Below are 23,952 nucleotides of genomic sequence, written 5' to 3' on the forward strand. Positions count from 1 at the left end.
TTTAATTTTTGTTACATATACCAGGGTTTTCAGTTCAAGGACATAAAAGGTCTTAATTTATAGAATAATAACTTATGTTTTTATAAGTTACATCATGGCTAAACACTTAAGCCGTCTCTACACTACTAACTTTGGCTGACAATCAGAGAGAAAGGTGTGATCCTCACCAGTACCACACTGCAAATGCCATTATACTGAGGGAAAAAACTCAGTCCCTCCTTTCTGCAGAAACAGAGTTTTGCTGGTATGAGTTAAAGCTACACCAGGACCCAGGAATACCCTGCCAGTATCCCATGCAAGCACAGTTACCCTGGCAGTACTCCTAGGGGTACTGTATCTTCAATCCAACTTTTATTTCCTCTTTTTTTTTTCCTCCCTTCCTTTCAACTGTTGTGGTTACATAGCTCCTTTATTTTTGTTTCATCTTCAAAGCAGCATGCCACATTTTCACAAAAGGAAGTATTCAAAATGGTCATTTAAAAAAGTTTATTACATCAGTGAATCAGCAAATAGTATTTATTTCCAACAAAGCCACATTACCTTTTTGTCTTCTTTCATCTAGATTTAGCTGTATTTAATAGTAGCAAAAATGGGACTATAAAATGTAGAATGGAGATGAAATGAAAAAGTTGAGATGTAATCTGAGGACTATTCAAATACAATGTACTTCCAGCTCTTCTACCCAAAATGCAGCCAATTTGTGTAGATTTTTGCTTTACATTTTCATGTATTTGCTATAGAATGCAAATATTTTATACCCAAATAAAAACCTCCTACAGGATAGGAATATCTTTAATTGCATAATGTGGATTCTGTTAATGAATTTGTAATAATACAGCCTCTCCCTTTACAGACAAGGTGACATTAACTGGAATTATGGAAATGGTAATCAAATGCACTAGATGGGATGAATAATGGAAATACTCAGACTTTCTATCTACTGCTATTCCAACCCACCAGATGATTATTCAGTTTAATAATAAATACTCAGTCCAGCCTCAATAATGAAGTTTTAAAATCCCACATTAAGTTTGCTCAACAGTGGAAAACTGATGCTGGAGCATCATGTGGTCTTCAGATGCATTTCAATGCCTTAGAAAAAAAGTTTTAAAGGACCTAACAATTTAGGAATCTAACTAAGTATTCTCCAGTAATGGTCTTTGCCAATTTCAAATCCATGAGCTTACTTCAAGAAAGCAGTCAGATATCTGGAAATCTTGTCGGTCCAGAATATGAACAAGACAGTAAGTGTCCTTGGCTTTTAATTTCTTCATTAGTTTAAGATCCAAGGAACTGTGGGTTTTGTTCACTTGGTAGGGAAAAAAAAAAAGTTACTTTTTAAACCCTGATTTACCAAAAAAATAAAAGCCCAGAGATTTGCAGACATAATAAAATTTATTTAAATTCCATGCATTACGGTAGCTACAAGTGTAGTCATATGAAACTGAAGGACAATAACTTCTTCTGTCCATACAATGTAGCTGTAAGTGAAATGAATGGGAGTTCCACAGTTACAAAGAAACAAACAAAACAAACAAAAAATAATCCCAAAAAAGGTAAATCTGTTTCAGTTTTGAGTTATCTGTCAATTCAGATACAGTCACTAGACTGTAAACTTTTGGGGGAGAAGATGGGCTCACCGATTTTGCAGCTGAGAATGTTCAGTTTAAGATATTCTGAAGAAGCTCGGAAGATACCTTTTAATAATTACTACTAATACTCTGGGAAATGAAAAAAATCCCTTAGCCTTCATCCTAATTGTTAGAATCAGGACAGCAATTGCAGACAGTCCATTTTCAAAGTGCAGCTAAATAGGGTTTTATTATGCAGCTCCTTCAAGTTGTACTGAGTAAGCTTTACTTTGAACCAGTTTTGCTTTAATTTCTCAAGAAAAACTTCACTGGTCCTCATAAGCTTACACTGCTTTTTGATATGCAAAAATTTACAGACTGTGCTTGATTCTGACCCTCCCATATTTCAGTATGTGCAAACTCTTAGGAATTTAAATAGTCTTTCTCCCTCTCAGTTCAGACTGATCTTTAAAACAGCAAGGATTATCCAGCCCTCTAAATTAAAGACAGGGTGAACTGAGTAATTTATGTAACTGGCACTTTTTAATTGGCCCAGTTCTCCCACAAAATGTAGCTCTTATAAATACTAATAGGCACTATTGCCACAGATTCTCTTATTTTTGCAAATTTCACTGCTTTACTGGTTGTTAGCATTTTCTGCAGTTAAGAATTTAATAATGCTGAATTTTTATAAAGACACAATATGTAGTTCTAGCCTTCAAAATGGACTTACTGTGTCTAATAATGATGTTAAGTCAACCTAAATTTGCTGAAGATATTAACAAATGTAAAGCTCATGAAGGTGCCACATTTGCATGAATGTTTTTTAATTTTCAGAATGCATTCAAGAAAGGGAAGGGGCAAACCTAATTATTTGAATACAAACTTGGTTGAGTGCCCAATTGCCTCATTTAAAACTGTGTGTGTGGGGAGGCTGAGGAGTTTAGAAAAGTCCAAGTAACCAAATATCTGGGTTACTGGGAAGTTAAAAAGCTAATGCAACTGCGTTACATCTGGATAAAAAACATTATTCAAAAGCAATTCCAATACCGAAAAAGATTTCAAATTGAATAGTTTATTAACATGGTAGTCATCTTTGTAACATGTGCACACACACTCGCACACTCTGAATGATCTGCCTGGAAAAAAGAGGTCTTATTATATTTGCTGGGGGAAATTAAACATTAAAAATCCTTTAGATTTTCATAATTATAGGCAATTATGTCCACATCACTTACAAAGCTATTGCCCAATCTTTCCAAGGAAGCAGAATTTGGGAGAAAAAAAAAATTCTTTTTGGGAAAATTCAACAGTGGCATAGCAGAGCTCTCAATATGAGAAAGCTGACATAATGTGGACCTTTGCTGTGAAATTTGTCTTTGCAAAATATGGGGAGAAGTTTATCAATGGGCAGAAAATAAGACGGCGGTGTGAAGTAGGCTTTTGCTGAGTCGATTTCCTCACAGTATTGTGCGGGGTCATTGAGAAAAATGCTTAGTCCTTCTCTGGAACCAGTTTCAGAACTTTTCCGATTGCAATGGTCTTACCTAAACCAAGGAGACAAACAGCAGAGTTGTATTAACTGTGAAAGGAATGTAGAAGTCTCCAAGAACATGAAAACTTTCCCCAAAATACAGGCTCTCAAGTATTAGAAATCATAGAGAATAAATTATGTTGTAGCATCAGTGTATTTTAAAAGCACGATAAAATCTTTAAAATAGTAAGCCTGCTATTCTGACAGCAAAGAACACAATGTGGATTGTGGAAAGCCTGCTTGTACACTCATCTAAGGAGAAGGCAAGGCAGAGCCACTACCAGATCTGTTCACTGCTTTTCAAGATAATTTATTTTAAATGCATCCCACAAATCTGGGAGTTTTACCAGGGTGTGCATGAGTTAAAGCCCAACATACAACCCCCCTGATATTTTCTAATTTTAAATAGTGAAACTATGGTATTCATATTGTAGATGGGCATTCCAGGACACATTAAAAAAGCACTGCTGGTAATTTTTCAAATCCAGTCTTTTGTTTCACAGTGCACATTTCTGTACATTATTCAAATAAAACTGGCTCTCTGTTACTAGCAAGGACTCTGCACAATGACAACAATTTGCTTAGATTTACTTTTCCATTGTTACCCAGAGAGTGGCTTTTAATACCTCACTGCCATGCATGAGCTCCAATTTCAAGGCAGTTGTTGCAGCAGTCAGTAACTGCTGCTGAAGCAGCCTTACCCTCATCCCTTAAGGTGAAGCGACCCATCTGAGGGAAATCTTTGAATGTCTCAAGGCAGATCGTTCCTGCTGTCCTTAAACGGGCGATGCAGACTTGATCTTGTTTCACAAAACGGGGCCGTGTCTTACTTTTTTCTCCTGTTTTTTTGTCTACCAAGCAGATTAAGGCCTGTATAAGAAAAAAATAGCTGTGAGTGCTAAAATAAGGACTATTTTTCTTAACAAACAAACGGAATTGGTCTAAGAAAGAATATACAAACAAACAAATATATGAAAAAACTTCCACGATTTATTCAGTCATCACTTACACCACTTTTCAGAAGGCCTATGCTAAAAGTTACAGCCATTTTTGTGTTAGGGCACTGACATTCAAGGCTGGAGCTTTGTTGCATTAGTTGCTCTACAAATGTATGATATGACACAACGCTTCATCCCAACAACTGGATTGTTTGTATTTACATCACAACTTAAAATGACACTTACTGTTATCTCAACTTCTTCAATACAAGTGTGGATGTGCAGCACTGCATTATAACCTGGGCAGATAATGGATTTGTGCTCAATTATCACTATCTGTAAAACAATTCAAAATAAGTGCATTTTTCCTAATTTCAATTATAAAAGAACAGAGAATAATCAATGCAGAACTATATTAAAAAGTCAATTGAACAATATACACACAAATTTTTGTCAAAATTTAGGAGTCACTAACTTGTTTATAATATGAAAGGAAGAAACTGAAGAACTGGCCTGATGAGGTCTTGTTTTCACCATTTTAAGTATCTGAAACTTCACTGAGAAGTTACATTCAAAACAACTTGTATTTTAAAAACTCAAATTAATGATGTAAGTGTTAAGTATATTAAGTTATTGCCAATTTAGAGATAAGAGTAGTGAATAAGAAATCTGAACTGAAACTTCAAACTACTGAAGTTTTAGATTTGGTGGAACAAAATATTTCCATGGTTTTTACCCCTCTATACAGAAATTAAATGTAGTTATTCTACCTGGGCATCAAACGTGCGTCCAGAATGACAAAGGTTGTTGAGATCACAGAGAATAAATCCTGGAAGGATCTCTTCCTCTTCAATTCCCTTCAGTCTGATCTTTAGATTTTCACCTGGGGCTACTGAGTCAGTTTCTACATCATCAGAAAGGATTCCAAGAACTTCCACGTTGTGCTTAAAGAAAACAAAACGTAGTTTTGCATTGTGAATAATTTAGTCTGGTACAAAACTGTAATATAACAGTATTTCAATAAATAACTCCATTACAGTTTAAATTCATTATATTTGGTTCTGTTAAGCTTCAGAACATTTAAAATATTTGAATGATGAGTTACTAATACTTGAATTTTTTAGTTCTTTTTCAAGTTATTTTTCCTGTTTCCTTTTGGGGGGGGGAAGGAAAAAAAAAAAAAAGGAAAAGGGGGAAGAAGTAAACCTTTGAGCAATATTAACCCACAGCATGTAAAAGGCTTAGTGGGCCAACTGTACAAACAGAAAATATAACCCAGCTCAAGTGTGATGATTTGTAGTCCAGCAACTGAGTTTACTAAGGCAGGACAACCCAAGTTCTGAATGCTAAGGAGCTACACACATCCCCTGTCCCCAGAAACATCACCCATGCAAAACATGAGAGCTTAGTTGTGTTCAACAGAGCAACAGAACATTTTCTGATTTTAAGTAATGAGTATCTTTAAGAACCAAGCTCTTTTTTTATGGTAGTAAATTTTCTTAGTATCTAAACCTTCCCATACCTTGTTTGGCATCATCACAAGCTGTTGTCCTTTGCAAATAGAGCCTGACTCCAGCTTCCCAAGGACCACAGTGCCCATGTCCTTCACAGAAAGAAATCATTACATAGCAGTTGAAAACATTTTCCTAAAGAGTCCGCTCTATTTATGCTTTACCTCTAAGTTTGATTACCTAACTCTATGAAGTTATCTAGCACTGCTAGACTTAGTATTTTGGAAATTGTTCTCATGAAAGATTCCAGATTTTAGGAGTTCAATATAACGCCAAAATTATTTAATTCCCCCTCCTGCCTCTGTTCTACAGTTGGAAATGTAACATTAGCAAAGGAAAAAAGATACCCTCTAAAAGTACAGTAAACAGTCCATTTACTACTTTCTGAAAGAAGCCTCTTTATACTTTCTATGTTATTATTTTAATTTGTACCTTATATTTATCCACAATTGGCAGCCTGATTGGTCCATCAACTGAACGGTTGAAGTTTGGCAAATTATCCAGGTATGGAATAAATGGTAATCCACTAAAAGAGCAGAAGGCATTTGTTTCAATTTTGTGAGCACCCTTCCATTTAAAAAAATTACTCAGAACGGATAAATGCAGTCCAACAAAAGGAATAATACTCATCTTGTCATTATTTAGAACAATGACCTCTAAGACAGCTAAATCTATTATAACATCCCATCTATAGTGTCCACTTCACCCCAGCCAACGTTTAATGCCCAGGAAATGCATGTTTTTAAGTTACATTACAGACATATTTTACACAAATTAATTATTCCTTTGAGAATCGTGACAGATTTGTAATGTATTTTGGAAATACAAAACCATAAGCTAGGTCCAAATGTGATTTCCATTAATACTTTTTAAAGTACACTGAACAACCCCTTCAAACATCACATCCACTGAGAGACATGGCTCGTCCCTAATTACAATACAGCTTCAAGCAAACTGTTCACATCAAACAACTGCTCATTCTAGCAATGTCAACTGCAGCATCACTGGCAAATTCAAGTGCTCGTAAGGCACTGAACTCACACAGCCAGAACTCTGCTAATATTTTACTAATAATCTTCTGCAATTAGCAAATGCTTTTCATTGGCACATTGCAATGGCTGTGTTCTTGTTGCTCTAGCTGTATTTCCTCAAGCACTTTGGCACACAACTACAACATATCACACTCTGCTACTTCCCAGCTTCACTGAAGCATTTACTTTTATTGAAATATAGCAAATATTCAGGTTGCTCAATTTAAGATACATACATATACCAAGGACAGAATTCTGACTGTTCTTTAAGGTTTGCTCCAGTCAGTCCTGAGCAGGGCATGAAATGAATGTCCTTTTTGGGATTGAAGCCAACTTTCTTCAAAAATGGCACCAGTTTCTCTTTACATTCCTCATATCTATAAATGACAAGCAGATCAAGGTAAGTTCCACTTATTCCAGCACAACATAATACTGTACTTTAAAAAACCCACAGACATTTCAGTTTCATCAGTTAAGTTACTGTGTGAGCAGCAAGCAAACCTAATAAAGCCTGGAGGCCTATTTGCATCTTTTCCCCAATCTTCCAGCACAGCTCGGTATTGCCTATTCTCCTATTCCCCCTCATTCCTCTGCTCCACAAAGCATCGTCAGTGGTCTCCACACACTTCAATGACAGGGCTGAGTGAGCAGCAGCCCATGCTGGAACTGCTTAAAGCAAGAGATGCAGGCCAGCACAGGAGGACAGAGCACGCAGACACCTACTGAGGTCATGCTGCAGGCTGGCACTTTAGTGCTGGCTTGGTCTCCTCCAATCTCCTATTCAGTTTCTCAGTGTTTCATGCTATTTATTTCTGTCACACTGCCTCCTCTCAGTCAGGGGCGAATTCAATAATGTCAGAAGGTTGCAGCAGGACCAAGACAGAGCAATTGGGCTTGCCTTAGTCTCTTAGTGAAGTAAGCTGACATTCCAAGGTTGCACAGGCCCTCATGGCTTCCCACAAAAACTTCCACAATTCTGGGCACAACACACAGCAGGTTCTCTGACAACTCTAGCAAACTTGACTACTGAAAACACAACCACTTCCTTTTTTAGATTCAGTATAAAGTTTCCAAATCAACAATTAAACTATGCCAGAATGCATGGATTTGTTAGATAAGTCTGCATGGATCCAAGCAGTTGAAAGTGAATGTTGGAGAGCAGAACTTGCAGCTTAGTACAGAGGCACTGTCCTAGGCACTATGCTTCTGGTTTTCCTGCCAGTTTTATAACCTCTGTCTTTAGTCCACCAGTCAACCATTCTTTCAGCAGTAATGGGATACAAAATTACTTTACTGAGGAATTACTTTATTTCAGTATCTGTCAATGAAGATTAGTTTTTTTAATATTAAACTCACCTTTCATTACTCCAGTTTACAGTTGGATCATCCATTTTATTAATAAGAACTATTAAATGCTTTACACCTGCTGTTTTTGCTAGCATGGCATGTTCTCTTGTTTGTCCACCTTTCTCAAATCCAGTTTCAAACTCTCCTTTTCTTGCAGAAATAACCTAATTAAAGATAGTATTTTAATGAAAGTTCTACAAATCTTTCAACAGAACCAGAAACAATCGATAATACTGCCTTATTCAAAAAACTTTGGGTAGTCAGACCTAGTAAAAGCTTTCAAAATGCACTGGTATATCCTCAATATTACCCATTAGTTCTGCACTGACATGTAAAAAAAAAAAAAAAAAAAAATCACATGATAGCTTTAAGAAGCTGTTAAGTTACTCCAAAACCCACTCATCTCAGGAAACTTAACATTTGAAAATTCTGCCTGCTGTAAGTAATCAAAAGAATAAAGAAACAAACAAAAAATAAAAACCAGAAGCTTAATTCCACAGTACATGCAAAATAAAAGTATCTGATTTGTCCTTACCAGCACAGCAAGATCAGCTTGAGAAGCCCCACCAATCATATTTGGAACAAAGCTCTTGTGTCCAGGAGCATCTAAAATAGTGAAGTGTTTCTTCTCTGTTTCAAAATAGGCACGACCCACTTCTACTGTTTTACCTTTGTCTCGTTCTTCTTGGTTTGTGTCTAAGGCCCATGAAAGGTACCTAAAAAAATCCCAACCCAAATACTCTATTTTTGTATTAATTTTTATTAAATTTATATACAATTTGTTAGTCACAAGACGCCTTTTTTTTTGCTTAATTATTTTAACTACCTCAGCATTGCTAAACTGAAGTATTTTCAAGACCAAAAGTCACTTTAACTGACTGTTTTGTGTATACAGTGAGCTGCAGAGCCCATTGCCAGCTCACCTTCACACACCTAGACGGATTCAATTCTAAAAATTCTAGAAACAATTTTCAGTTTCTAAGTTCCTCAGGTATGATCTAACCTCAAATAATTCAAGCTTTGCCTCAGTCTCAAAAACAAAACAATTCCTCCTTCTCAGAATAATTAACTAAAAAATTAGTTCTGATTTGCATATGTCATTATTGAGATCTATAATTATTAGTTCTCATTTATTTACACTTATTAAACAGAAGTTGGCTATGAAATAAACACCATCTTTATTCACGCTATCTTTGATATTTTTATTATACTGACTCTTGTCCCCTCCTAATTATTTTTCCTACTGGCCACTGACAAGTTAGCTTTCAGTTAGATAGATGTTTCAAAAAAAAATGTTACTTAGCTCCTTCAGGTTTTTTGAAAATTGGTGAACATAAAGGAGAGAAAAAAAATACTAAGGATAAAAAAAGTGGTAATAACTCCAGTGAACTGGTTTAACATAGCAATATTTTTCACCATTAACAGCAGCTTGTAGACATCTTTAGCTTTTGTTTTGTACTGACTGGGTGATGTCTGAAAAGATGCTGCTGAGCAGGGATCACGGAGGGAGCATCAGGGATTATTAAACATAAAGATGTCCTTTCCAGCTAAAGAGGTTCCCAAGTCAGAGAAGGCACTAAACATTGGGAATTATGGATATATAATCACAGTGTTCCCCTGGCAGCAGCTCTTTGTCACTGACTGAGGTCTGGGTAACCTGCTAGATGGCTTTTGGTGTGTGCCAGGATGTGTGCTCTCAAGTGTTGTGGTCTTTTCCACGGCCTGGGTTTCTGAAAGATTTCAGCCAAGCCAAAGGTCAGGCTTTACTTGGCTAACAAGAGTCAAGTGGGAATTTATGTGTGGCAGCTGGATGGGAAGTCTGTTTGGTACATACAATTTTTAGGGAAAGACACATTTCTGACTGAAATATCAATTCTGCACTACAGCATAGATCTTCCTGAATCACAAAGTGAAACGACTCAAATTTCAAGACTCTGAATATATGAAGTGACCTAGCAATATCTTTGATAATGACAGAGGTACATCATACTTTGTTGCTCATCATGACGCATTTTAAAGAATAAAAATAGCATTCATGGAGGTACTTCCTGCAACTCAGTCTCTAAAAGAGAAGAGGGGAAAAGGAAAACTGTTTCTCAAGTGTCCATAGTTTCTGAGGAAAGTCCTGATATATTTATTACTACAGTGAGCTCCCCATAGTGGGACAATGGTTGCTTGGTGAAAAGAACTATGTCACCCTTTCTATTCCCCTCTTACACATGGTACAGTGAGTTCAGGGCAATGCCCATCCCCTGAGAGTTCCACCATTGCTCCACCCCTACGGAAGTCTTTAGGCTGCTCTTTTTCCAGAGCCCTTTGAACTCCTATTATCCTCCAGCCAAAAAGAGACAGCTTTCAAAAGGGAAACCAATTTTGCAGGAGTAGTTTGAAGGAGAAATCAGGCTGCTGCATGTGCTGTATATACACACGCTGCTCCCCCAAAACCCAACTGACCAAAAGACAACAACAAAACCCAAACCAAACAAGAGACCCGCAAAAAGTCCACCCAGGACAAGAGCATTGTATTGCCTGGAGGAAGCCAGGGCTACTGGGACAGAGACTACAACCAGTTTCATTGCAGTGAAAGAGCAGAGTGTGCTACTATCTTCAGTAAGTTCATACCATGTTTCTCTGTTTTTTTCTTTAGCTTCTCTTTCATATTTTTCAAGTGTTCTTTTGTCAACCATTCCCGTCAAATACCTAAGAGGAAGCAAAATAAAAGTGCAATTTTACATAAAGCAGAAAGATACTTCCAAATAGTTAAATACTTACACAATCCCTACAGATTATTATAATTGGGGAATAAAGATATTAATTTTTTTTAATCTTCACAAAAAGGATGAATTTTAACCAACAGTATAAAGCAGTTTCAAACTGCATTTTAAAATACAAAGAAAAACAGCCACCTTCTAAGAAAGTTAGATTAATTTTTAAAATTTGGTAATGTTTGCTTTCGCATAGTTACTTCCATTAAGTGAAAATCCTATAGCAATAAAATTAATCTGCTGGAATTAAGAAATTCCAAAGAACTTCTCAACTGACTGGGATAGTAACATTCTGTTATAAAAGTATTAACATATGCTGATTAAAGCCACAAAGAAAATATTACTCATTTTAATTGATGTTTTTTAATTCACAAGAAGAGGAAATCTAAAAATTTAAGAGTTTCCTTACATTATTTGTCCTCCAATAGTTGACTTGCCAGCATCTAAAAAAAATAAATCCAAGTCATCAACAATTTACAATTCTAGAAAAAGCAAACCATTACAAACTAAGTAATCTAATTTATTTCCAAGACATTTATTTTTTTAACCATAATCTAAGTTTTTGGAAGCACCTTGCACCTTCCCTTGTTCCTATAATAATTTGTTGCCAATTAAATTACACTTAAATTTGAACATGCTGTTTTCATATTTATAAATTCAGCATTATCCGTAACAAAAACCTCTCACCAAGTAGTGATCCAGCTAAAGCAAGGGTCAAGAGCGTGGGAAGCTCTTGCAAAATCCCCTTCCCTGCTTCCTTTATCCCTAACTAGTGTGCGCTGCTCTTCAATACTGGGATGTACCTCTGCCCACGGCCCCTTTACTTTGTGTGACTCCATTCTGAATTTACCTAAGGACTAAATTACAGTAGTTCTAAGTTGATAAGTAACTACAGAAATGAAAGGACAGAATTTACTGTGTAACTTGTGATTCAATAATTCTTCTCTACTTTTGACACCACCCAAGTTTTTCTGAAGCTTGTCGAAACTATTAAATGAGGATATTTTGCTATAAATACTTCTTTTAACGATGAATTATGTTAACCTATTGTTTGTAATCCTACAAATTTTAGTATTTAGAATAATAATCTAATCTAATAGCAAGAACCCTTTTTATTTAAAATAAGGAGAAAAGAAGCACCGCTTTCTGATTTTGTTCTTTAGATCATGAACACAGATGTGTCACTTCAGCACTCAACAGAGCAGGTACTTGAGAAATCATGAACACACGCACGGTTGTGTCCAAGAGAACACACTCTACCCTTGGCACTCTACCCCAAAAGACCTTTAAATTTTTCATTTTCCAGAGCAGCTTCATTAGAATGAGTGCTTCTGTGAGCCTGAAGACATGGTGAATACGAAGAACAGCATTCGTTTCTAATCCTCTGAGTTCTAGATAATACACAACAGATAGATCCAATTACTTCACCTTCACTTACAACTTACCTACGTGTCCAATGAATACTACATTTACGTGCTCTTTTTTAGGAGCACCTGGAGGTGCTACAACAGATTTCGGTTTTGGTATTTCCTCCTCCTCTTCCATCATTTCCTGAGCGCTCTCTTCAGAAGGCCCTGCATCCCCTGTGGGACCACTTCCTAGCTCTGCTTCACTTGGTTCTTCTTTGTGGTCCCATGACTCTTCCGGGGACATTTCTGTCTCTCCATTTTCCACTAAAAATGAACCAGTTAGATATATTCAAATTGATAAAGAAATTAAAAAGAATTACTCTGGGGAAAAGCCCCTGCCCCACAGATGCAATCACAAGGCTTTAATTACTAGGTCTGTTAACATTTTCCTATAGAAAAAGGGACAACTGCTGCTTGTTTCTGAAATTTTTAATACCAGGAGCTTTCAAGCTAGCTGTGTGCTGACATAAGAAATCTAGAATTCAGAGGAGTAAGAAACTTCTCTTCTAACAAGGTAACAATTTTACAAAGAAAAAGCAAATCTGAAGATCCACTCAGACCAGCACTGTGGTCTGAATCCACAGACACACACTACCAGATGTTTAAAAAGCAAAGGACAGGGATTACAGTTTAAGTTCACTCAGAAGCCATACAAAAACAATGAGAAAGATACAATTTCCATGTTCTGATTGTTCACATTACTGACCACTTCGAAGTTTTTTGTTAATCACCATTCCACACATTAATGGGGCTATTTTGTAATACAAAATTATTTTTTAATAAAGCAGTGATCATTTTACGGTGTCCAAGTAACCAAATTGCACCTCTTGATGTATACTAGTTTTCAATTACCTCTTTCTTCATCCAAATATAATGAGACAACAAAAACCAGTAAGGACTATTTGTAAGTATGAGGCTCTACTACTTTGTTTGCAGTGATTCAGCAAAAGCACTGCAGTAGTACATTATAGTACTATCACAGTGAAAAGGAACAGGTCTCATCTTACCAACAGATTCTGAAATTTCCATGTTAACAGCAGCATTTGAACCTAGGAGAAAAAAAGGGGAAAAAAATGAATCATTAAAGACACATTTTTACCATGATAGTAATCAAGAACAAAGAAAAATGAGTGACTAAATTAATAAAAGGATAGTTCAGTGTTTTGGCACTTGCCAAAGCTTTTCAATATAGAAGTTCATTTTGAAAAGTCTGCTTCACGCTAGTTTTATGATCTTCCATAAGCCGCTTTATGAGCCTTTCTCAACTGACCATAAAACTGTAAATAAACACAGATAATCACACTGCCTTACAAGAATAGTATCAGGATAATGAAGAGTGGAAAGGTTCACAGAGATGTTAAAGAGGAGATTATTTGCAATATTTTTTTAAAAATCATGTGTAATGAAGATCACAAAAGCAACTACCTTCACAAGAGGCTGTCTGCTCCTCTGGAGAAGGCTCTACAGGTGCACCTGCAGAGAAAAAAAAGTTTATCTTTTAAAATACAGTGATGTAACCAATTTCCAAACTTTGTTATAAAAGACCATCTCCCAGCTTTATCACAAGAAGTATATGGAAAGAAAAACCACTTCCCTCCCCACCAAGCAGTACTAAACACAGCCTCTAAGCAGAAATACTGCTAAAGAACACTGCCCAAATGTGGTGAAATATACCTCTTCTAAAAACAGCCCGTTTTCCCCCCTGCATGGAAAGATACACTTAGAGCAAGCAATTTTTCTATACATAGTATTTTACCTGCCCATCCTTTTTGAGCATGAGGGTTATTTTTAAGTGTCAGTGTCTAACTGGTGTTTAAAAACATCAAAGCAGTTTCATTGTATCCAAAGACACAATGCCTGTGTGGTGTCAGGCACACAGCTCCTGCTTACAGGCATGTCTATACTGCTCTTGTTCCTCACTTCCACTAAATGTTGAGTAGGAAATAGAAACAAGCTATTAAGAACAAATTCTTAACATCTTCTGTAGTTATCAGGGTCAAGAGATGATAAACTCATTCAGATGTCCGGTAAGTTTGCCAGTCCTCTTAAACACCACAGCACAGTCCCATTACTTGGAGGGCAATCTCAACAGTCATGTGCATGTATCAAAGCCACAAGTATGGGGTTTGGATAAATCACTCAACCCTCTCATGCACTAAACTATGCCACTATGTTTTATACTGAGGTACAAGTAATTACTAAATCTGCTAGGAGTGATACATTCCAATTAACACTTACACCACTCAATGTTTTGGGACATTATTTCACACGATCAAGGGGCCTTCTTTAACTATCCCTAAAACCTTAACCTATTTAGTCTTATCTTGGTATAAGTTCAACTTCATAATGCTTTCATTATCTCTTTTTTCAACCACCTACAAAATTCATACCCTCTGTTTAGCTGTACTCCAGCTCTCCTTCAACTGAATTCTAAACACAGATCTTAGAGCATCACTTGCTCTATACGCATGATGGGACCTAAAGATGAAACAAATCCCCTCAAAAGAACAAAATCATACAGAGAAGGACCTGATTCTAAGCCTCTTTGCTTTCGCACTGTTTGCGTATTTGCTGTAGACTTCTCTAAAGTGGAGCAGCGCCGGGAGAGCTGGCAGAGGGCCAGAGGACAGGGCTTTGCAGGCAGGGTGAATGTGGGTCACAGCACAACATCCAGTGGCCAGCAGCAAACTGTGGAGGGGGCACAGCAATGCCTGCCAGGAAACCATTCCCTGCACTCCTGTGTTGGATCAAACATGAGCTACACTCCCAAAAACAAGCCAACAAGACTTTAAGAGAATGATTTAATATAGTCAGTAAAAGCATGAGAATAGAATACCCTTAGATCTTTTTTAAGAAATGATATATTACTCCTATTTGGCAGCTGGAAAACCCTCAAATCAGCCCATTCGTGAGTGTGGTAAGCAGGTGGCACAAAATCTAGGCATGAACCTAAAACCTCCATTTTGTAGCACATCAGAAGATTGTTGGTTATTTCACATGTACTGTGGTTGGGATGCATAAATATTTTAATTATAAGATCATTTCAACAAGCTTTTGATTTCACTCCAGAAGTTTGTGTATAATGAAAAATGTATCAAATGGCAGTATTAATGCACTTGCCTTGAAACAAAAGTTCTACAAGTGGTCGGAGAATTAGTTAATTTCTTAGAAATATATTGTCAATCAACAGCATTCATATAAACTCAGTTTTTACTTTCTGGCCTGCAATACAGCAGGTATGCAGTCAGAAAAAAATGTTTCTTTACAACAAACAGAGGAGGTTGAAAAAAGATCCCTCTGTAAATTTAGCACAAGTCTAGCACACGAGAGTCAGTAAGACGGTTTGTGCATGGATGCTCAAGAGTACTAGTGTCACATAAGCAGGGGTGTAACAGATATTCAGCTATAACCAGAGTCATTTATTAAACTCTGGTCACTTTGGTACACAAGTTGCAGACGTGCTTTGGAAGAGGACTCTGAATTATATCAAACATACACTGTTTCTTCAAAGCAGAAAGAAACATAAACCACTCTCTAAAAAAATTATTGTTAAGAAATCAAGTAAATAAATACAGAACCTTAATTTCAAAACTAACATGCTCTAAGTGACAAAAATAAACACTCTCCTCAGTAACTGTTTACTTCTGATAAACAATTTCAGGTTATGTCAGGTTATTTCAGACAAAGGCTCAGATTTACCATTTACTCTGTGTGAGAGTGAACAGACTGCCTGAAATGTGCCTTGAGACCACCACCTGAAAAGAAGGATACAATCCTACTGCTTCCTTAGACCACAGGGCTGGCACATTTTGGTCTGTCACTCCTTCTCATTTGTGAAGGTCATTCAGATAGGAATCTTCCATATGAGAGGGTTTCAAAATGTACTTTGTAGGAAATCTGGTTTTAAAGTCAGGACACGCTTTAAGTGACGCCAATTTTTTATGTAATGCCTCAGATTACTGGATTTACACGTGATAAGCAACTGTTAGATTTTACACAGCATCCTCCATACTCCATCTCTCTTTCAAGCTCTAAGTCAAGAACTGCTGTTGCAACCTCATCCATGCTATGACATGGAGTGAGTGGTTTATCTTTAGTCCTGCTCAGCATCAAAGCCTTAGGACATTTTTTGGAATATCTTTGTTGTCAATGCCAAAGGCAAAAATGGATACACAAGCTGCACTTATCTACTAGTGCCATTAGACAACGACATTATGTAACTCAGAATCTTGTCTGGATAAGGTAATTGTGGGGTTTTTTTAATGTAAAAGTCACAGGAAGAATATGGACACTACCAACACAGAGTCCAAAACTCCACAACTTTTAAAACATGGTGATCAATCCCTTTAAAATACAGTTCACGTCCTAAAGAAATTCCTAAATAATCCACTCTGCCTAGTTCATGCACACAGCATTCTACTGCAGCTGATGAGTTTGTTGCATATCACACCAAGTTTTGTACTTGTATGCATTTTTGTTGTACAATAACTAAAGCTGCACAGGTAGAACAAATTTGAAGTTATCATCCAACCTCTGAAAATATTGTTTTAAAAGAGTATAAGCCAGGAACTTTGCAGCATTAACATATTAGAATGCTTGTAAATAAATTATAGAAAATTGCTTTTTAAATAAATTTATATTAGGATGTAGCAAGTTTTTCATATATAGAACAGGTACAGCTGGCAAAGTAGGAATCAGTATTAGAACTCTGGTTAAAATACAGTATTAAAGTCAAACTCAACCTCTAAGCCATAGTGACAATCTCCATCTTTACACAAACTTCAGTGTTTACCAGATGCACAGAAGAAGCTGATAAAGGTCTCCACACAACAAGAACTGCTCAGTGGTTAACTGGTAATTCCTCAGCAGCAGTTACCTGAGCCACAATGCAAATGCATAGAGCTGATGTGAGCCATAAATTTGGTGCAATACACAGTAGCACTCACAGCTCCCAGCCCGCTCTGCTGCTGGAGTGATAAGAACCCAGCCAGGACTGGAACCTGACAACTGGGGTAGACTACAGGGTTAATGAAACTCTGCACCACGGAGCAGAGAAATTAAAAAAAAAAAAAAAAAAGGCGAAAAAGAAAAAAAAGGCAAATTCAGCCTGAAATAAACATCTTATCTGCAAAACTTAGATGGTCTGTATAGTGAATTTGTTATTCCTTCTCTAATATAGGCATCAAGTTCCTTCACAGGAATTCCTGAAAGGCTGAAGAGTGAAGAAACACATGACACCCACCTTAGGATTCCCATCACCTTTTTGTAGGTGTGATTCCAATACCTGAGTTCAGCACATATTTACACAACAATCATGCAGTCTCAGTGGTTTTCATGCATTACATAACAGATGTTTGCCCCCCCCCCTTTTTTTTTAAAATGAAAGCATAAAGGGAATTACATCAGAGTAAAGAAATAAAAGTTTGCATCAAACACACACAGCATGAGAAGCAGAATAAAAAAATCTCCAAGAGATTCTTAGTTAACAAAAACACACAAAAATTACTTCAAATACAAATAAGTTCTACAGCTAAACGAAGTGTTTTATATTCAATAGTTAAAAATATACAGAAAGAAAAGGTTTTCAGGAGTTCACTGTAAGGTAGTTGTTTTGAAAGTTGAACCCAAAATTATGTTGTTCTCCTCTCTACCCTGCTTCATATTCTATGCCCCAGCTTCACCAGTGGACACACCAGTTTTTAAAATGCACCAATGCAAGAGCAGCTTTAATAGTTTAACATGACTGTAAAATTCACCAAAAAAAACAGTACTTGTTCCATATTCATAGGGTTTTATTACATGTTAGCCTAGTAAAAGACCCACCTTCTTCTTTCCCCCCTGAGGACACACCTTAAGTTTATCTTATCTAAACTTGACATGCTTCTTAACAACTAAGTTTAAGAAAGCTTATAGGGATTTTCAGGGACTATATTGAAACCCCCTTTTACTTAAGGCCAAGTATTTGTGCTCAGTTGATAACTGGATTTTTAAGACAGATAATCAAGAAATCAAGCTCAGTATTTCAACAGTTCAGGATTCCATTCTGACAGAGATCTCTCATAACCCAGTAATTTTAGAATAACCCCTATTTTTAGTATTGCATCACCTGTCCTAAACTAACTTTTGTACCAAAATTCAATCAGTCATTTTCCTACAGACCTCTTCAAAACATCATCATTAATTTAATAGATTAAATTATGACTCCTTTATTCATTCATAATAAAAAACAAAATAAAACCATCTTTCTATCTTAGCTTCATACAATCAGCTGCTTCTTTTGCTTGCATGTCTCTCATTACAAAACAGGAGAAAAATTCCAAAATTCCTTAAGTGGAACTGTAAAACCAGATTATAAATAGAATCCAAGAATTATCCCAATTTATTTTTGTGTTCATTTTGATAGAGCAATCAAGTTTTAGGATAACATCATGTTTTCAGACACATTCAAGCAGTAGCCCAAAGCAGAGTGCCAAACACATGGTCAGCAGACTGCCTGTAGCCTCCACGACAGTTCATGCAGTCCACAGCCAACTCCCAGTGGTCTGTGTGTCTTTTACTGGAGTCATGCGAGGCCACAAGGGTGATGAATTATTCTAACAGCAGCAACACAATCCTGGCCACCTTCCTGGGGACATTTTAGATGTACACAAAGGACATCTGTGTAACACACTGGCACCTTGAGTGCATCACACAAGTATTCTATATCTGATTACCTGTCAGTGCCAAGACATCCAGCTCTGCACTAACTGCTCTAAAAGCGGTTGTGCAGCTCATCTGTCTAGAGAAGCTGATACAGAAGACTGGTCTAGATAGTCAAGTGACAACTCAAATCAAGATTTTCAGATAAGAAGAATTTATCCCATACACTGGCACTCACAATACAACCCTGATTTGCTGCCATGTGAGCAGTTCAAGTTTGCAGTTCTGAAGGATTAACAGTAGCACTACCAACACGTGTGAGGAAATCATCACCACATGGCTGTTTCAAGGCTGACATGGATGAACCATGTAACCCTTTAACACAACAGCTTCTTGAATGGTGGGCTACTAGTTTTAGACAAGGCTTTCTCAGCAAGTTCATATGCAAAGTCTCTTGAGGACTGAGATGTTGAAGAGTCTTACAGTGTAAAATGAGATAACAGGCTTTGGGGAACGCAGTGGTACAGATAACTCATCATCTTGCTCTGGAAACTACAGGTCTCAGAACTGAAATAGAAGATACTGAAACTCTGCCTCCCATGTCTGACTGACACATAGACATCCCAGCGCTACAAGGTCAGAAAAAATGAGGGCAGGGAAAAGCAGGAAGAAAAATGCTCTATCCATTTATTTACAGCGCTTGAGGGCTGAAGATGTCCAGCTGCTTGAATGCAACTGTTTCAGAAGTGACTACTGCAGGCAAGTGAAGATATTTAGGGAGTGAAGCAAACAGGGGCACTGAATCTTAAACCAGATGTTTGCTTGGCTCAGGACTGTAGGTGCAAGTTGTTTAAATTGCAGTCATTAACAAAGACATTCAGAAATTTACTTGAAGTCACTAAGAGAACTACTAAATGAAACAGTAGCCCTAATACCACCAAAAGGATAAAAGCTCTTTCCTTACACCAGCTGCTATGTGTCACACATTTTATTCTTGTTACTTTTGTACTAATGATGCTTTTTCTCTTGCTACTACCACTGCATACTTCAAATCAGTGAACAATTCAGGTTGGAAGGGATCCCAGGAGTTAGCTAGTTTAGTCTCCTGCTCCAAGCAGTGGACAATGAATACTTAAAAATTATTTCTGAAAGTAAAACTAACATAAAATATAGTAAAAGACCATACAAGGAAGCTGTGATCAATTTTACCAAGAATCCTGTGAGTAATCAAGAACTATGACAAAAATTGAACCATAAAAATTGATTGACACTGCATTTTCAGAAATGTGTCAATTCTTTCACACCCAATTAAAAAAAAAAAAATAGAAATCTTGTTAATCAGGAGTTGATGTTAACTATTCCCTCTGAAGCATGCCTTGATACAGAAACAAAGAAAAAGCCACCCAAATGTAATTATCTTTTACATACAACTACAAAATTAATAAAACACAATACAAAAAGAAGTCATAGATGCTAAAGAAGAGTGAAGTGACAAGGCACAGTTGTGACTATGAACGTTTAGAGGCCCTAACACAATCTACTATCATTTCATTAAGTATCACACCTGGCCTCAATTTAGTTGAGTTTGCTAGTTCGGCAACTCCCAGAAACTCTCCCTAGAGTACAACCTGTCTGTGACACCCTCCCAGTTCACCTGTCAGACAGAAAACTAAAAAGTCTTCATTTCACATTTCCAATAGAATCCAACAATGAGATTTTACACAAACAAGTGTGACTTGGACACAATTTGATAAAAGCTAGACCCCACAGCTACAACACTTGGAACATACCAGTTTTCATATATTCCTTAGGTTCAAAAATGTAAATAATATGCTTTCCCCATATAATCAAATGATAATTTAATTTGAAATTAATTCTGAAACTATCTGCGATCAAAAATTGTATTGGTGGCAAACATGAGGCAGCTTTTTTCCTACTATACAATTTCCAATCAAAAGAAAGCATGTGTAAACCAGAAGTTTTAAAGTAAGCTATTAGGAATGCAGGTCTCAGGAGTTTCCCAGTTTTAGAAAGTTAACATCTTATTCCATAAATGGCTTCTGAGAGTGTTCCTTCTGTGCTCCAAACATAAGTGACAGGAATTTTATTCAAATTACTAGGAACATTAAGTTAGTGTGCATAAAAGGAAACCCTATTACACACTACAGGCACACAACTGAATCAATCCTGTGGAATTTTTTTATATGCCATGCTGCTACTACACATTTATGCTGATCTATAATGTCCTCTGAATTACTAAGGAATTATGACTTCAACAAAACCTCACCAAGAGAAAGTTCCAAGAAGAAAAGCATTACTAGAACTTAACTTTAGGCCAGTGAAACTCCTTTAGTGATACCCAACTTTTTAGATTTCTCAAGGTTTAGATTTAGCTTCTTCCCACTACAAACCACATAATGAAGAGTGAGTGCCACAGAGCACCTAATTCCCTACGGGAACAAAAGCAAACTGGGTTGCTGAAAAGTAACCTATTCAGCACCATTGTCTAATCACATGTTGTTCTGACTTATTTTCAGAGCAAGCTCCACCTAGTTCCTCCAGCCAGGAAAGTAGCTGTCACCTTATACAAATATCTGCAAAGAGAAGACTGTCAATTACCTTCTGTAACCAAGTACATCAGACCTGGAAGAGTATCTAACAGGTACAGTATTCCAGTTAGGAAAGAAATTTAATTTTTATTAACTGCAGATTTTTGTCTGCCTAATCTCAGGGATATTGAAGCTACTTAGAGAAACTCAAAATCCTAAACCTTAAAGAAGATATAGCAATCAAGGTGAATTCAAACCAGGTAGGTTATAGCACTATATAGGAAATGTACTCAGCAACTAAGATGCAAAGCAAAGCTATCCTGATCACTCCAGATGACCAGACATCTTTCAGTAAAGTCAACCCTAATTTCTGGAAAGAAAAAGCTCATCACAGGCCTCAGAAGTAGCAAAAGAGTGGAGAAAAGGAGAGTGAAGAAATAAATATAATGAGTAGGTGAGGAGATGTATTTTAAATTCCTACCAAAAAAATTAACTACAGGAAGCCTTACATGAAACCTTACAATAGCAGCCAGGGAAAAAAAAAAATCAAAATTATTCTAATAATATTCAAAACACCAAGAAAGCTTTCAGTCATAGTATTGATTACACAGTTAAAAACCCCAAACCTTCGATTCAGATTGCAGTATCTGAAAAATACAGGAGTGGATTTTGAAGATTAGTCACAGGTGCACCACTTGTTCATCATAGGCCCAAGCTACCCAGTCTACCTCTACACCTGTGAACTTTAACATATACATTTATTCTAAATGGAATTCAGGAGTCTGCCCATGGCTTCTCTGAAATTTATTTTAATGCACTTAGACACTGCTTGCCTGCACAGTACATGAGTTACAATTTCTGCTAAAAATCAGGAGTGCTGAACAGCTGTAGAGAACATATAATCTAACATAAGGAACAGGTTAATATTTTGTTACAAAAATATTAAAGCTTCATATATAAAAGTTAGAGATTTTAGTTATTAACAACTATTAACTTTAGATACTAGGGAGAGCGAGTAATATATTAAGGCAAAGCACAATAAATAAGCCAAAACCAACAGGAAATCATGCCAAATACAATGTAACAAGTAGCGTCTTTAGTGAAATTAAATTACTAGAAAAATACCTGAAACACTAATTTGTTTCATGTTATATCAATAGGGATACAGAAAATTCTCGGAAAAATTAGGAAGATCTCAAATTCCCTAGCTGCAGAAGTGACATTAAAACACTACCACCAAGTTAACCAGCATGTCTGATGTTTGGGAGAACCTTCAGTTTGGAGCTGGAAATGAAAAAGTAGCTCCCCTTTAATTTCCCATATGCAAAGTAAATCTAGTATAAACACTGGTTGCGTACACAAAGAACCTTTGAAATTAAAAGCAGGGTAAATTTCAAGTTACTCCATCAGCTGAGGCCAGCTGGACAAAACTCCCTTCCCTACTAATCCTTTATCGGCATTATGTTAGAAAAAAAAAAAAATTACTTGATATAATCTTCAAAAAGACACTTAAGATACATCTGAGCCACTGGTGGCTGAAGCAGTGCTTTTCTCCCCAGCAACACTAAATTTATTATCTCCAAAATATTCAACAACTCCTATAGTGTTATATGTTATATATCATATATGTTATATTTATTTTATATATTATAGGAAGAGCAGAGCTATGTGGTTTTTTCTCATCATGGGTGACCCTTTGCGAGCAGACGTCCCAGAGAAACGCACACGAGATCCACACTGAGCCAGAGCACCCCAGTTACTGCTGCTCCCTGGGCACAGCACCCGCACCCTGCGCGGCCCCGCAGCCCAGCCCGCAGAGCGCCCGCACCCCCGGGCCTCACCCCAGCGGGGGCCCCCAAGAACTCGGGGGCTGCCTCGGGCACCGACACCCGCTCCCCTCCGGTGTTCCACGGCCCCCAACGCCCCTTCCCCAACCCCTCTCTGCGCAGAGCTTCCCCGGCCGTGCTCCCCCCTCCCCCCGCCCGCCGGCGAGACCCTCCCGCGGTCGGACCCTGCTCCTGCCCCGTGCCGTGACCCACGCCCCTGACCCCTCGGGCCGCCCCCCAGCCCGGTTCCTCGCCCGCCCCGCGTGGCCCTTACCCCGGCCCCGGCGGGCCAAGCACCCTCGCCCCGCGCCTTCCCAACATGGCCCCCATCCCTCCCTGCCTCCCTCGCCCTCCGCGGTGCCAGCCCCGCGGTTACCGAGCGGCGGCGGGGGCGGGAGGCCAGGCGGGGGCGAGGGCGGCGGCAGGCCGGGCGCCGGGCCGCCCCGCAGGAAGGACGGCACGAACTCGGCGGCGTGGACGTTGGGCACGAAGGGCTTGGCGTTGACGTTCAGCTGCCGGCTGAAGGCCGCCCCGAGCAGCTCCTGCTGCGCCTCGGCCTCCGCGGCCGGCGGGGCGCAGCCCGGGCCGGCGCCGCTGCCCGGCTCGATGTCCGCCTGGTCCCAGCAGTCGGGAGCCGAGTCGCTGCTGCTCCCGCTGCCGCTCCCGTTCGCCTCCATTTTGTGGCGGCCCCACAAGGCTCCGCGGCCCCGAAGCGTCTCCCGGGTGAGGGGGGAGCCGGCGGCGGCACCGACTCAGCACTCGCTCCGCCGATTCCGCGTGTGCTCCGCCGCTCCGACGCGAGCGCAGTTGGCCTCCCGGGCCGCCGTACCCC

The 23,952-nt window shown here is 38.2% G+C and overlaps 1 protein-coding gene across 2 annotated transcripts; it reads right to left on the minus strand.

Annotated features, from left to right (window-relative positions):
* Positions 1 to 1,376: 1,376 nt before the first annotated feature.
* On the minus strand, positions 1,377 to 23,936 carry GSPT1 (G1 to S phase transition 1). Of its 2 annotated transcripts, XM_048320911.1 has the most exons (15): positions 23,497 to 23,934; positions 13,532 to 13,579; positions 13,114 to 13,155; positions 12,143 to 12,370; positions 11,107 to 11,140; positions 10,555 to 10,632; positions 8,468 to 8,648; positions 7,942 to 8,096; positions 6,822 to 6,962; positions 5,987 to 6,080; positions 5,566 to 5,646; positions 4,814 to 4,987; positions 4,290 to 4,379; positions 3,807 to 3,975; positions 1,377 to 3,118 (listed from the first exon to the last, which is right to left on the minus strand). In XM_048320911.1, the coding sequence occupies exons 1-15, from the start codon at positions 23,795 to 23,797 to the stop codon at positions 3,066 to 3,068; spliced, it is 1,869 nt and encodes a 622-aa protein (XP_048176868.1). In that variant the 5' UTR covers positions 23,798 to 23,934; the 3' UTR covers positions 1,377 to 3,065. The 2 variants fall into 2 exon arrangements, with proteins under 2 accessions (XP_048176868.1, XP_048176867.1); XM_048320910.1 differs by having other exon boundaries at positions 3,030 to 3,975; positions 23,497 to 23,936.
* Between the last annotated feature and the right edge of the window lie 16 nt (positions 23,937 to 23,952).

The sequence above is a fragment of the Corvus hawaiiensis genome, chromosome 16 (genome assembly GCF_020740725.1).
Source record: "Corvus hawaiiensis isolate bCorHaw1 chromosome 16, bCorHaw1.pri.cur, whole genome shotgun sequence".
Taxonomy (NCBI): Eukaryota; Metazoa; Chordata; class Aves; order Passeriformes; family Corvidae; genus Corvus; species Corvus hawaiiensis.